The sequence below is a fragment of the Suncus etruscus genome, chromosome 13, assembly GCF_024139225.1.
Source record: "Suncus etruscus isolate mSunEtr1 chromosome 13, mSunEtr1.pri.cur, whole genome shotgun sequence".
NCBI classification, from domain to species: Eukaryota; Metazoa; Chordata; class Mammalia; order Eulipotyphla; family Soricidae; genus Suncus; species Suncus etruscus.
This window is the reverse complement of record NC_064860.1, coordinates 78464471-78480560: the sequence shown is the minus strand read 5'-3', so window position 1 is coordinate 78480560 and position 16090 is coordinate 78464471. Positions and strand designations below refer to the sequence as shown.

The window sequence follows — 16090 nt, the reverse complement described above, 5'->3', positions numbered from 1 at the left end:
TATGATCTAAAGAGAGGAGCTTAAAAGCACATAAATTCATTAATTAGTAAACACCTGTCTTGAGAAATTTGGTCTGCAAAAATCTGCAGAGCAAGATCACTTAGCTGACATAAAAAACCTGATTATAAAGCAAGAAGATACAGAACGTGTTTAAATGATGCTTAGTATAAAACAAATTTAAATAGGCTTAACCGTCCATATGTAATTTTTATTATGTCTGCAAAATATACAAACACACAAAGAATAAGATATATATTTATGTGTGCATTTCATTGTGTATGTATATGTGTACAAGTATATGCATATATATGCTTAATTATATTCCGTATGCTTATACTTTAATTCTAACCTCATGCATTTATTTAAAGTATTTTTTGTTATACATAGTCATTAAATTGTGGGGGAAGATGAAGAATAAGTTAAGCATTACATTATTATCACAACAGATTTTGTTTTGTTAAAATAAAACAAAGTGAGACCATTTTGAGAACCTATTTTGCTTACTATGGTACATTACTTCAAAATACTAATAGCTTGGGATGTAGATTATAAAAATCTATTTCACATTCAGTGCTGACCTATGCTTTCTGAAAGCTTGACTGGTTAGTATAAATTCTCTAAAAGTTGCAGTCCATTCCACCAACCATTAAAAATCCATATGTTCTATTTTTATTCTCATCTTAATAACAAGGCATAGGATTAATAACCATCTGGGGTTAATATTTCCTAGATATGATTCAGATCATCAACTTTTCTAAACAGGTCATTAATTCTCTGAAGTATATTATGTCTTGATTGGTGTTGCTTAAGCAGCTTATAAGCTCTATTACAGTCTTTTTATTTCATAAGTAAATATCTTATCCACCCACCTTTAAATTTCAATTGGAGTGAAAAAATTGATGAGAAATTAACTAAACTGCCTAAGACACAAAAATAAAAATGAGGGCAATGTGTAAACTTTTCTACCAATATTCAAGACAATGATGTATAAGAACACACGGTTTTCAAAAGCATTTAGTCTTTTTCCATAACAGATTCTGCCTTAAGTTAATAACGATCTGTTCCAGCATTAATGAGTATTATGAAATAAAGCATTTAACCAATATTTTATCTAAAGTAATTTGATGCTTGTATATTATTTAAATATCCAATAAACTTTTATTGAACATCTGTTGTATTGTAGTTATGTGTTCCTGATTTAGATTCCAAACCCAATCCATTCCTCCAATATTTTACAGTCTATTTACAGAGTGCATAGGTAAGTGGAATAGGGACAAAGAGTAGATTGATCAGATTAAATTATACTGGAATAGTTTAATTTAGGCTTACAAGATAAAGATAAATATAATCTTGGTAAATATGAATGAAAAAATGCAAGGAAGACCCAAATCAATTGAATGATTTAAAGTACAACAAAGTAATTTGGAGAAGAAAGGACAAGGAATTAAACAGGCAAATACTATAGATTAACATTAGAGAGTTTGGGTGGTACAATCAACAGGAGTAGGTAATGGTTATTTCGCATAAGAGTTCACCAAAACAATAAATTTGCAAACACAGTCTACCAAATTTTATCTAATAAAATGTTATTTTCTAGAAATTCCCTAGGGTTTATTTTTATCTCTTAGCAAAATCAGCATTTGCATGTACTTATTTTGAATTCAATTGTATGTAGGCATATTTATAAATAGATAAAATGGCTCACAAATATTTTAATACTACTTGCTAAAATAATTGAGTATCCTCCCCTTTGCCCTGAAACCCTGCACAACCACACACATATAATCACTGGAAACTCATTCTTCCATATTTACCTTCATATTCTGCTCTTTAGCAAGGAATTGACCCAGTCTTACGTCCATCTATCCTTTAAAGATAGGCAGATGCCCTGAAAAGCATTACTGAAAAAAATCTCTGTTTATATGTAAGCATCTATGTAATGTTCATGTGGGCATGTGTATTATATGTGTAACACATGCGTACTTATATTTATACATATATTTTTGCATATATACTACATATACACGATGTGTATCTGCCTTTTAAATTATATAATAAGCACACAATACATATGCATAATGTATATAATGTATTGCATGATATATACACATATTGTACAATATGTACATAATACTTATACTTAGAAATGTAACATATGTTGCAACTATATATTTTAATGCATATGTTATACAGTACATGTTTTATGTTTACATTACATGTTTATATTATACATATACTATGCATTATACTACAATATGTTTATATTGTATACATATACAGACATATATGTTTATGTTATGCATTTAATATGCATATTGTACATGCATAAATGTAAACATTCTTTGTGTCCATTTAAGCATTACTACATATTTCTCTTATACTTGGGACAGGTAAGATGTGGCAGTGCTGTTTTTCAAATAGTATACATCTTAACTCTCAGTTAATTTAAAGAATAACTAGTTGACATGTACTGACATAAACAAATAACACTGCACAATATGCAACTTTACCTGAACAGCAGATATGATCAGTAGACATCTGGTATAAGAAATTCAAAGGGTCAGTGATTCAGTAGCTAACGAGAATCTAATGTCCACCATCAACACCTACAGAAGCTAAAGAATAATGGGGACACATAGGAACTCAGATACAGTCACAGATTAAGCAGAAACCTAGGAAGGTTCCTAAGTCCATCAAATCAATTGAAGGTGGTTTAAAAAGATAAAAAACAAAAACTCAGTAAACTGCAACAGAAATTGCAGAAGAATTTGCCAACAAAACTAAACAACTACTAGAACAGAAATTCAACCAACACACAGAGGATAAGAATTTCCATACATAAGGTGTTAAAAAACACAGTAGCAAGTCATAGAAATAAAGTGTCATGAAGGGGTGAAATGATATAAATATCATCGAAATTAAAGATATAAGAAGAGCAAGCATTGATGGGCTGGAGAGATAGGTAGGACATTTGTCTTGCACGAAACTGATCCAGGACAGAAGGTGGTTCAAATCCTAGCATCCCATATGGTCCCCCAAGTCAGGAGCAATTTCTGAGCACATAGCCAGGAGTAACCCCTGAACATACCAGGTGTGGCCCCAAACAAACAAACAAACAAACAAAAGCATTGATAAGGAAGACAAAAAGAATAGAAAAAAATGTAAATAATAAAGGCAAGAAAAATAATCTCCAAAATATAGGAAAACCAGAAGGTAATGAAAAAGGAGAAGAGAAGAATGAGTGAGTGGTGGAGATATACTAGTTGAGAAATTAATCACTCTCTGGAGGGAGGCAGCTACACAAATTTAAGATGCTTTATGAGTGGTAAAAAATACTTTCAAGCATAAGAACACTGAGACTCAGAGTAAAAACAATGGCAAAAGCCAACAGGAAATCTAAACTTATTGAAGTTTAATATTACATATTATATATTATATAAAATAAATATAAATAAATATTAAAATAAAATCATAAAACCATAAATTAAAAATAAATATAAGTAATAATAAAATTATTATAATATAATATATTCTATATTATGTATACTATAGAATATATAAAAATAATAAATATAAATATAAATAATAATAAAATAAAAATAAATAACATAAGAATCACAAGAGATTTTTAACATATGATATAGTACTATACTAGTAAAAGCCATACTGATATGTTCAACTTCCCAGCGCCTCATATGGTTCTCCGAGTCTGCCAGGAGTAATTTCTGAGTGCAGAGAAAGGAATAACCCCTGAGTACCACCAGCTGTGACTCCCCAAAAAAGAAAGAGGAATTGTTGTAAACACCTTCTCCAAAATTAACATTATAATTATATCTAAAGCTGACAAAACAGAGAAAATTTCAGATCAATCTCCTTGAAGAATTCTACAAAAGTCTGCAACAAAATTTAGTACACCATATTAAACAGCAAGTCAACAAAAATCATGCACTATAACTAAGTGGGATTCAATTTGGTGATGTAAAGATGGCTCAAAAATATAATCAATTAACATAATATATACACCACATCATTAAAAAACAAAAATCAAGGGCCGGGAAGATAACATGAAGGTAAGGCGTTTGCCTTTCATGTAGAAGGACGGCGGTTCAAATCCAGCATCCCATATGGTCCCCCGAGCCTGCCAGGAGCAATTTCTGAGTGCAGAGCCAGGGGTAACCCCTGACCGCACTGGATCTGACCCCCCCAAAAAATCATATGATAATATCAATTGATTCTGAGAAAGTATTTGACAAGACTCAAGTGCCAGTGAAAACAAAAACCCTCAATAAAATAGGTATAGGAGGAACCTTCCTCAAGATAGTAACAATTGTCTATAAAAACTAATAGCTATTATCAGCATTAACAGAGAAAATATGAAAAAGTTTCCACTGATATTAGACACAAGTAAAATCTCTACTGTCTCCACTTTAATGGTATTATAACTACTGGTTGAGCAATCACTGGTTGACAAGAAAAAGAAGTTCAAATTGGATAAGAGGAAGTTAAACTCCAAATCCAATAGCATCCAAATTGGAGAAATTATATTAACTTTATTTGCAAATGGAATAATCATATGCATAGAAAACCTTAAACAGACAACAGAAAGCTTCTAGAAACAATAAACCAATAAAGCAAAGTGAAAAACCACAAAGTCAATATTAAAATCAGTTGCAGTCCTATAGAAAATAATTAATCAGAGGAAAAATAGATTAAAGTATCTATCCCATTTAAAATAGTATAAGAAAACATCAATTACTTAGGAATCACCAAAAATCAATACCACAGAACTTCAAAACACTTCAGAAAGAAAGTCAAGAAGACTTTGGAAAATGGAAAATATATACCATGATCTCAGCTAGGAGATGTCTCAACTGAAGGTGGATCAAAGATTTTGAGATTAGATCTGAATCTATAAAGAATATTGAATAAAAAATAGGCAGAAAGTTCCAAGACCTAGACTTAATATGTTTTAATGATACAATGTTATTGGTAAAGGCTATAGAATCAAAGCTATACGAATGGAATTACATAAAACTAAAATCACACACACACACACACACACACACACACACACACACACACACACACACACACACAGACTAAAACTAAAAGACACCTAAGTGGTCAAGAATATTTGCACTATTTGCACTCAACACATAAGGTAAAGGTTTACAAACAGAATATATGAATTACTCATTAAAATCAACAATACCAACAATATAAATACCGTATTTTCCAGCGTGTAAGATGACTTTTGAAACAAAAAATGTCAACCGAAAATCGGGGGTCATCTTATACGCTGAGTATATCCCGAAAAATGTTTTAATATGCCGCTAAACAAAAATTGTCTGAATATTTCCATGAAATTAATTTTTCAACTCGATCCTGCACCAATCACTGCAAGGCTGCTCGGACCGCCTCTCTAACTCAGCCAATCCAAGCTGGCTTTTGATGCATGCAAATTAGACAATGTTCTGGACCCGAATCTACACTGTTAAAAGCCTGCTCAGATTGGCCAGAGTCAGAGAGGAAGTCTATTACAGTATAACCTTTGAACCTTTGCTTGTTATGATTGGCTCACTGTGGTACATACAGTTGCAGCACAGGAACGTTCTGCCTGATACAATAAATATAGGCCTAAAACTATGTTTTAACTGCAAAATTAGGGGGTCATCTTATATGCTGGCAAATACGGTACCCATATAAATAGCACTAACAGTGAAAAACTGAAAGATTCACACTAAGATTAGATACAAAGCAAGATGTCAAATATCTCCACCATTTTCATATTAGAACTACTGGTACAGCACAACATGGAAAAACAAAATGAGCATTCTCAGAAACTCAAAATTGATCTGTCCAAGAACAAAGGGGCTTATATCCCTGCATCCCATATGGTCCCCCGAGTGCAATTTCTAAACCCAGAGCCAGGTGTGGTTAAAAAAAAAAGGCTGATACATATTCTAGCAATTGCACTTTTGTGTATCAATTCTTGAGACAAAAACAATTGCTAAGATTTAAAATTAATTTAGATATACAATACAAATATGCTGAGCATTAAGATGTGGTATATCTAAACAATGTGATGCTACTCCGCTGAAAGGAATAATAAATCATGTAATTTGCTGCAAAAATGGGTAGAACTGAAAATACCATGTTATATGAAGCAAGCTTGAAAAAGGATAAACATAGGATGTTATCAATTATTTGTGGTTTTTAGAATAATGAAGGATTTAGAATAATAAAGAATAAGGCTTTAAGGGAATATGTGTAGAACATCCTTGACCCCAGAATATAGGGAGGGGATGGAAAGAAATAGCGTGGAGAAGAGGGAAAGAAGAGACAGATGAGAATTAACAGAGTCTGGGGTCCAGGGATTTAGGTACATCATTGGTGTTAGAAATAATATAGCTAAATAACTAGTCAATAATACTGAAATCATGAGACCCAAAGTTTCACAACTAAACTTAAAAATGTCCTGTCAAGATGATAAGTTTGGGGAGTAAAGGATGAGGGTTAGGAGGGTAACTGGAGATATTAGTGGAGTTAAGTTTAAGTGGTTGGATCTGTGCTGAAAACTATATTTTTAAAACTCGAATAGGAATTAAGAATAACTTTATAAATCACAATGCATTATTAAAATAGAATTAAAGACTGGAAGTTATAATCTCTATACTAACAATGAAATTTTAATAAAGAACAAATCGTGTTATATAAATCAAGAAAACTATCATTAAAACATACCTTTTGAAAACATATGCCTATAAAAAGTTCATCAATATGATGCATCAAAAAATGGAAGAGATATTAAAAAATGAATCACACGCAAATTTTTGTATTTTTTATACTGGAAAAATAGAACGAATTCATATGCACTAGAATATATTTCACTTCTGATTTCCTAACACATTGTTACCTGCTTTCATTTTCTCCTGATCATAAAAGATTAATTGCAGTGCCATCCAACTGTTGAAAAATAATGGAGTTATACTTGTTTTGTGTTTCAAAGATGGCTTTACAGAACTGAATATTCCAAGATAGTAGAGAGAGAGAAATATCACAAATCATTTGTTCAGCTATCAAATATTTAAAATTTAACAGACTTTAATACACCCTTTCTATTAATTATCTCTTATCTTGCATTGCCTAATGCAAGGGAGGTCATTTACCCATTCAGGCATTGATCAAATATACTCCATAGCTTCAGAAGAATTATTTTTTATGCCCTTAAGGAAATTCTGACTTCAGTAGCTTGTCATGTTTCTTGATTTGACTTAAAATAATGTCAGTGTTTGACTGTCTTCTCTGTATTTCTCTATCATAATCCTTCGGATACTATTATTAGGTTTGAAATCCTGCTTTAAATTTGGCAGCTTAAGTCAAGCATATATATACATTTTTAAGAATCACTAAGAACTATTTCTGGCAATTCAACAGTAACTGGGTCAGAACTACCTCCTTGTCTCATTTCTTCTCTTATGAATTTTTTTTACATGTATTTTATTTTACTTTTACAACTGATAAAAACCCCTTCATCTTATATTTATATTAATTTATTTGTTGTTTATATGACTGTTCTCAAAAATACTCCATGCTCAGTGCCCAGAATTCAGTCCCAGTGGTGGCTTGGAAAACATATACCCCAGAAATCAAAATATGTACTCTACCACAAAGACAAACCCTTGTCCCCTCACTTCTCATCTTCATTCATATAAATTGAAATTGCATATTTCAATCATCACAACCCCTCTTTTCTAATATCATGTATTGTTTCATGGTATCTTTATAACAAGTTTAAAACTGCCATTCCTCATAAGCTTTTTAACTTGTGAATTCTCAACTTTAAAAATGTCGTTTCTTCCCATTTGTAACAACAGAGATGGATCTAGTGAATAAGAGTTCAAGTGAAATAAATCAGAGAAAGACAAATGCCAAAGGATTTTGACTTCATTGATTATGAAACAAAGTAAGTGGTAATCACAACAAACACAAAATTAATTAAAAGTTAACCTATTGAAAGGAGATTGGGGATAAGTGAAATGGATGACAATTTCTGTATTTTTCTGTACTCTAGGATTCAATGATGGGTCAATCTCAAACTCTGTTTTTGTTCATGATGCAGCATAATTATAAGATAATGCTAATGTTTTTCACAAGCTTCCAGCCTATAACCAGATGTGATAACATATTTAGGACAAAAATAAATATAATTGGCTTAGCCATTCACAGAAACATGTGAGAGGTGACACGTCTCCCCTCTCAAGGTGACTTTACTTACATTTGTTTAATGCACTTAAAAGATGGAGAAGGAGCGATGATATAGCACAGTGCCAGGCATTTGCCTTGCATGCGGCCCACTTGGGATGGACCCAGATTCGATTTCCAGCATCCCATATAGTCCCCTGAGCCTGCCAGGAGAGATTTCTTAGTGCAGAGCCAGGAGTAATCCCTGAGCATTGCCAGTGTGGCCCCAATACCAAAATGAATAAATAAATTGTACACAATACAATATATAAAATAAGTCTAGGAATGGTTTAAAAACTTTGAGTTGTTTATACATGCATTTATGTTCAAAACTATTTGGTACTTTATTCAAAATGTTATTAATAAATGTAGTTTGTACCAAATTACATTTAATATCTGTTATATGATGATAAAAATATTTTTTAGATAATAGTTTTGAAAACAGTAACCAACAACATTCTATTTTTGAAAGAAACTATCATTAAAATTTAAACTTCTTGAATTCTAAACATACATGTAGTTTGGGATCACTTTAATGTAATGATAAAAATAAAAATTAAATTCTGACATCTACTACTTTCTTAATCACGGAATTAATATAAATTGCACAATATGAGAGAAAAATTATTATAATGCCAATATGATATTTTCTATCTTAAGTCCAATATAAGATCATTTTAAATTTACAAGAGCGACATTCCAAAATCACAGGCTCTGTTTTCTGAACAAATAATATATCTATACAGTTTAATTGTAATACAGGTTTTTTAAATGACAAGATTCTTTATAAAAATTATTAGTAACCAATTAGGCTCACATATACTTTTACTTCAATATTGTATATATTCAGATTAATATATTCCTATTTGATTATCTTGGGATAAATACCCTAATTTAAGTCAAACAGGCTCTCAGGTGTTGCATATTTAGCATTATTAGACCTTTACTCTGAGTGTAATTTCTGAATTTATGGCCATAACATAAATATGAGCTACAATTAATGTATTAGTAGTAAGCTTTTAAAACTTACCTATTAAAGAGGTAAGAGAAGAGAGTAGGAAAAATATCTGAGACAGCAAATTTTTCATTTTCTTGCAAAAAATATTACTATGAATAAAAATAAATGGTGAAAATATTTAGATAAGTTGAGGGAGTCCTTAAAACACTCTTTCCATTGACATTAAGTATATATCATTTTTAAGTTAAGTAATACAGGTATTTATCATTGAGTGATATATTTAAGTAACCAAGTTTTATTCCATTACAATATTTAATAACCAGTACAATAACCAGTATACTTTTTAATAACCAGTAATTAAGAAGTCACAACTTTTTCCAATATTAGTATAAAAGAAAAACATAATATTTTACATTTTAAGTATAAAATATAATTATAAAAGTTCAAAATTTAGAATGTAGGTTCTTTTAATCATGAAATATACTTTATCAAAAGTACATTTGTTCAAAAGGGCTCATTTTTTAAGTGATTATTGTTTAGAATTTTCTGGTTTACATTCATTACTTTTTCATCAGTGTCTTATACCCAATTTTTGTGAGGCACTGGATGGGGTTTTATCTCTAAAGAATATTAGGGATGCTGAACATCACACTTAATGAAATTATGCTTATTACTGCTTTTCTTCACCCACAATAAGTTTGCTAAAATGTTTAATGGAGCAAAATAATAATCATTAGTCAAAAGGTAAACATAGTGTTAATGTTTTAAGAATATTTAGATAATTTTTCATTTATACATTTTTAGGTTATAAAGCAAATACTTAAGCAGTATTTTTTAAAAATTAGTCATCAAATGGCATGATTTTCATAATGACTAGATTGCACCCTCCCAAGATAGAGGTATTTAAGTTCTGCAGAGTTAAGATTCAAATTTAACTACCTATATTGTTCATTAAAAATAGAAAATACAACACATATAACTTTAATAGTGCTTTTGAATACTCTATCAATAGTTAATTTTAAATTTATATAGTGTTATGCATTTTATTTATGCTTCATTCTTTCATTGATACCATGGCAATTCTTTGTTTACCAGAGTTTTATATCTTGATGTAGTATACTGACAGAGGACAAGAGCAACACTTTAAAGATAAAGACCATAAGAGTACTCAACCTTGCAGACATAATCCCTGATATTAGGTAGTAATTGCAAAATGTAATAATTTTATGTAAAAAATGATCCTTTCAATAATTTACATTTTAAAGAGAATATTAAATCATTGCAAAAATATCTATGTAGAAAGAAAATTATTCTATCCCAAATTATCTGATGATGCTTTTCTTTTCTAAATCCAAATTTAACATTTATGTACAATTATTTGTATTACATTACCAGTATGTCAAGTTTATCATCCATACTTATAGCATATTTTATTTTCAAACGTTTATCTTACTGTTATGACAAATGTCAGCCTTAATAATCTTGGGTAAGTGAAAACAGAAAAATTCATTTGTGCTTTTATTATAAGTTAAATAGTTAATATCTAGATAAATTAAATAATTTAAATCCTACATATGACAACGTATCTTGGTGGTCTCTTACATAGTCTTCTTTGCATTAAATTACTTCACCTCAGCTTTACAAATGATTCTCAACTATCTGAAATAGAAATGGAGAAAACCTCATTGAAAGTTAACCCATGAGTCATCAAAGGTGACTGTCATCAGAGGTTCCTAACTACTTCTAGATCTTTGAAATGTACAGTCTGCTCACCATTCCTTGTTGGAAGACACTTCAATTAAGTCAGCTTAAATAACATCATACTGAACATATTATGAAACCACATGAGAAGTTAAGTGTGAAAGAGCCCTGATATAGTCCCTATATAAACTTAAATTTATGGTGTGTTGGTAATGGCCACATGAACTTGTCACTTGTCAATCTGGAATGGTCTCTTTCTTCCCTTTCCCACTGCCTTTCCTCTAGGACACAGGTTTAAAATTACACCAGGGAAGCACCTTAAGTTGAAACAATATCAACATTTCTAAAAGTGCAATGCACACATTTTAAGAAACCTTTTCTCAAATTCTACCCATTTACTAGTGCATTTTGTCTTTTCTTCCAAACTTTGATTTCTTCATAATTTCTGAAAAACACATGGAAAAATTCACATCCAACTATCAATAGTATAGCAATATTGCTATTATAATATACAAAGACTGGTAAAATTACAAAATATTATTTCCCTAAGATTTTTAATTATTTAATGAAAATCAATATCAAGATGATTTTCATTCTTGCCCATTTCAGTAGCTCATTATTATAAACTTTTTCATACTATTCTTTTGTTTTATCTTTATAGATTAAATTGAGTATGTCTCATTCTTGGAAGTAGTAACCTTTCCACTTAATTGAAACTGAAATATAAGTGTTTCCTTAGTTATTATATGATATATTCATTTTATCATTTCATTTTGTTAACCTTAATTTTATATAATTATATGCTATCATCCCTATCCATTATAAAGCATGACTATATGCTCCCATTTTCAAGTATTATCTCTGATGACATATATTTATTATTACAAAAGTAATACAGCCAAATACAATAGAGATATTCCAAGGTAGCAGAATATTCAGTTTACCTTCAGTTGAAGTTGGGGTGGATGTTGGAGCCAAATATGGACATGCTTAGGGCTCATTCCTGGCTCTATGCTCAGGATTCACTCCTGGTTATGCTGGGTATATGCAGGATCAGAGATCATAGCAGGGAAGCTGTGTGCAAGGCAAGTGCCTTAATCCCCTTACTAAATCTCAAACCTTCAATTAAGTTTTAAATGTCTGATTACATGTATTACTTTTACTTATGTAGCAAATGTGCCACATCAGTCACTGGATTAATCTTTAAACACTAGTCTATTTGCAGAGAAACAAGAACACCTTACAGTAAAAATTTCATTTCATAAGTAGCAAGATTGAGATATGTTTGGCTTAGAATATTTGGTAAACTACTTTTCATTTTATGATTCTGTATGTTAATTAGAGAACTAAGTCTCACATTTCATGTCTTTCAACGGATATAAATTATACTTGATTTCTATGACTGATGAGACTTGAAGTGCCTATTACCATTTTATTCTATCACATTTTCTACTAGATAGTCCTTTACTCTTACTTTTCACTTTCTACTTTCCATACCATACTGGTATCAAAAGTGTTCATCTCAGCTAGCATCATGTATTGCAAAAGAAAAAAACTAAATCAATTATGAAACTATTACAATTAGAAAAATTAATCCTTTCATGAAATTTCCAATGCTATTAGCAGTGTAATGATAAATACTGAGTTTAGAGCTAGAAATAATTTAATTTAACCATAAGATTATATCACTACTATATTTTTATTATAATTTGTAGCTATTTTTAGTTCTATTTTTGTTTAGTTTAGTTTTCGTGTTAAGAATACATCCAGAGGCCTCACACAATTTAGAACTGTGATTTCTGGATCCCAATTTGTTAGTTTATCTTCACCTTGTTGATGATTTTGTTTCTCACTCTCTTTAAAATAGATTTCTCCAAGTAAAAAATAAAACTAAGACCCACCTTAGAAGGTTATTATAAAAATAAATGCAAAATTCTTAGTACATTGTGAAATAACAAACTGTGCAAGAACAACAATAGCTCAGATAAATTACTTTCTGTGTAACTAATAAAGCAGAAGAAAAAGAGATTTTTCATTTCATAGCACTCAATGCAGAATCATCAAAAGAATGATAGCACTAACACTTTGCTAAGTATTCTAAGTCACTATGTCTTTTGCTTATCTGATTGCTCTGAAACACAATCAGAACAGGTCTAAATCAATCAAGAAAGTGGGGCTTTAAATCTTTCTGTTCCACAAATGAGACTTTCATGACTACATGAGGCCAGTGACTATATTCTTTGATTTCTAATATTTTTGGCATATTTTTCAATGTGTCTGATAATATCTCAGATATTTCTATTAAATGAAAATGAAAATCCCAGGGAAAAAAAGCTAGCTAGAGGGGCAGGATCGGTAGGACAGTGAGTAGGAAACTTGCCCTATATATGATTGACCTGGATTTGATCCTAGAATCCCACTGTTAGGAATGGCCTCTGAGCACAGAGCCAAGAATAATTCCTTAAAACTGATGTGCATGCACCCCCCCAAAAAAAAACAAAACCCAAGGAAACAAATACCATGTTAAACAATGGCAGGAAAATTAACTCTTCAGAGGCATTTTTAGTTGAAAATACACAATTACTGAGTAATTACTGAGATATAAATTAGGAGTGAAGTGGGGAAGAAAACAGGAGGTATTGAAGGCAAAAAATGTTCATGGGTGAAGGGCTGTGTATATTGTAAGACTGAAACTTAATCAAGAATAACTTTTTAAGCACAGTATTTGAATAAGTGGAAAAAAAGATAAATTTAAAAAGTAATGACCAAATTAAAAAAGCAATGATTATCAAAAGATACATATTTCTATTAATTTCTCTTTACAGATAAAAAATTTCCTAAAGAAGAAAAATATAAAGTATCTAAAACCATTTGTTTCATTCTGTTGTTGAAGATATTGTTTTATTTAAAGTAAAAATTTTCACAAACATTTTAGTGTCAAAAAAATTGAAAGTATACTGAAATGTGAAAATGATGCAAAATATACAAAAGGAAAATATAATTAAAACACAAATGTTCTAGGGGACAAAGTGGTGGTGCAAGCGGTAGGGTAGCCTTGTATGCTCTGACCTAGGGTGGACCATTGTTTGATCCCCAGGTGTCCCACATGGCCAGGAGCGACTTCTGAACACATAGACAGGAATAACCCAAGTGTCACCAGGTGTGACCCCCAAACAAAACAAAACAAAAATGATCTTGTGATCATTGTACTGTAATAAATTATATATTCAAGAGGCCATAGAGATAAGGAGTGGTTGCCTTCTATCTATTGACATAAATTTACGTCCCATATGGTCCCCTGATTCCTGCCAGTAGTGATCCTGAATAAGTCCAAGGTGCCCTAAAATATGGCTCCAAATACATATATATATGTACACATACATACATAATAAATAAATCCCTATAGGTGTGTGTATATATTCCTATAATTCTTTTAAAAATCAACTATACCCAGCTTAAAAATGGGGCTTATTATATGTTTGTAAACTTAAAAAAACATGTGGTGCTTTAATATATTCATGTCAAAATGCCATATCTATAAAAATAATTGACTTCATGATAATCTAGTATATATAAATTATTCATTGAGGTTACCAATTTAATAAACACACACAAAAGGCCTTAAACTTATACATAGAAAAGAGAAAAAACAAAATTTTATTTAAAAAGCAAATTAGTTTATAGATATAACAATGCGATGTACAAAACAATTGTTTTATTAATATTACAAAAACAATGTTTAATTCAAAAGAAAGTATAACTATTTTATATATAATTCCCAAGTTGATTACTAGTAGTAACTAAATTTTAAGCTTTTCATGGGATGATATATATTAAAATTTATACTGAACAGAGTCCCAAATAACTTTTCTTTTCACTATTATGCAGATACTAAACATCTACAAGAATATCAATTTTTAAAAGACATTTAAACTTACCCCATTTAATGGATATGTTTTCCATCCTAGCTCTCCCAGCACAGTTGTTGTATCAAGCAACACAACTAGAATTAAATTAAAAAAGAACCTTAATAAATTTCTTAGTTGATGCAAAATATATCAGTGTTATTTAAATTACAGTCAACTAATCCTTATTATTCAATACATTAATATTGTTTCATAAGTTTATTTGTTATTTGTATATAAGTATTAATATTAATGTTAATTAATAAAATGAGGCATTTATAAATTAAGTAAATACATATAATGTTTTTAACAATGTTATACTAGACGATTTTATCGCAACTAAAGCCATAATCACTATTTTAATAGCTAATTTTTAAATTGATGAAATTACTACCTTTGGTTTTCTCGACCCCCAATAGTACCGCAGTAAAGAAAAGGGTATTAAAAAGATTTCTGTAATTTCTGTTAATAAATGCTCTTAAGTGTAAGTGCACAAAGTTTAAAAAAAGATTATTTAAAGTACGAGTTACAGTATGCATATGTTAGACATATTTTTGGTAATATATGTTTGTTGGTAATTTAACCTATTGCTATGGGAGGCAAAAAACATGCACCCCCCAGTCAAAAGTAATCTGGTGTAAAGGGCAAGTATATATATATATATATATATATATATATACACATATATATATACATTATATATAAATAAATAGTTGAAAATATTCTGTTACGTTATAATATAGAATATTATAGAATAATCTAACAATTTAGTAAGCCTAAGATTAGGAGGCATATCAAAGAAGATTTCACAAAGGAGAGGCCACATAACAAATCTGATGTGGAATGATGGGTTCTTTTACCAAATGTTATAAGGAAATTTATCTTTCTATTTATAACGCTGCATACAAAATAATTGGGTATACATAAATGAATTATAGTACCAATGTGGGCACCAGGAATGAGGATTATTTTAGAGAACCAGAGCACAAAAATGAGGCTAGTAAGGCAGAGAGAGATCATCTGGGTGGATTTCCAGAGAGTTTACAGCAGAAAATCTAGTAGAGCCCATGATTGGCAGGTCTTTTCATAATACCTTTAAGTCCTCCAGATGCCAGTAAGTCATGAATAGCACTCTGAGAAACAAGGCACTGACATTTTATCAGAACTTTTAGTTACTCCTCTCAGTTTAGAAAGTGATTTTAAAAATTTTAAAATATGCTAGTGATTATTTGGCATTTGCTATTTTTTGTCTATTGGGTGAATTCTGTTTTTTTCCTTCTGA

General features: G+C 30.4%; 1 protein-coding gene across 1 annotated transcript in view; it reads right to left on the bottom strand.

Annotated features, from left to right (window-relative positions):
- EPHA6 (EPH receptor A6) overlaps positions 1 to 16090 on the bottom strand; it is a 973333-nt gene that overhangs the window by 887482 nt on the left and 69761 nt on the right. The window contains exon 2 of the mRNA XM_049785675.1: positions 14842 to 14906. Coding sequence (XP_049641632.1) covers positions 14842 to 14906 — 65 coding nt within the window. The remainder of the gene's footprint in view (positions 1 to 14841; positions 14907 to 16090) is intronic.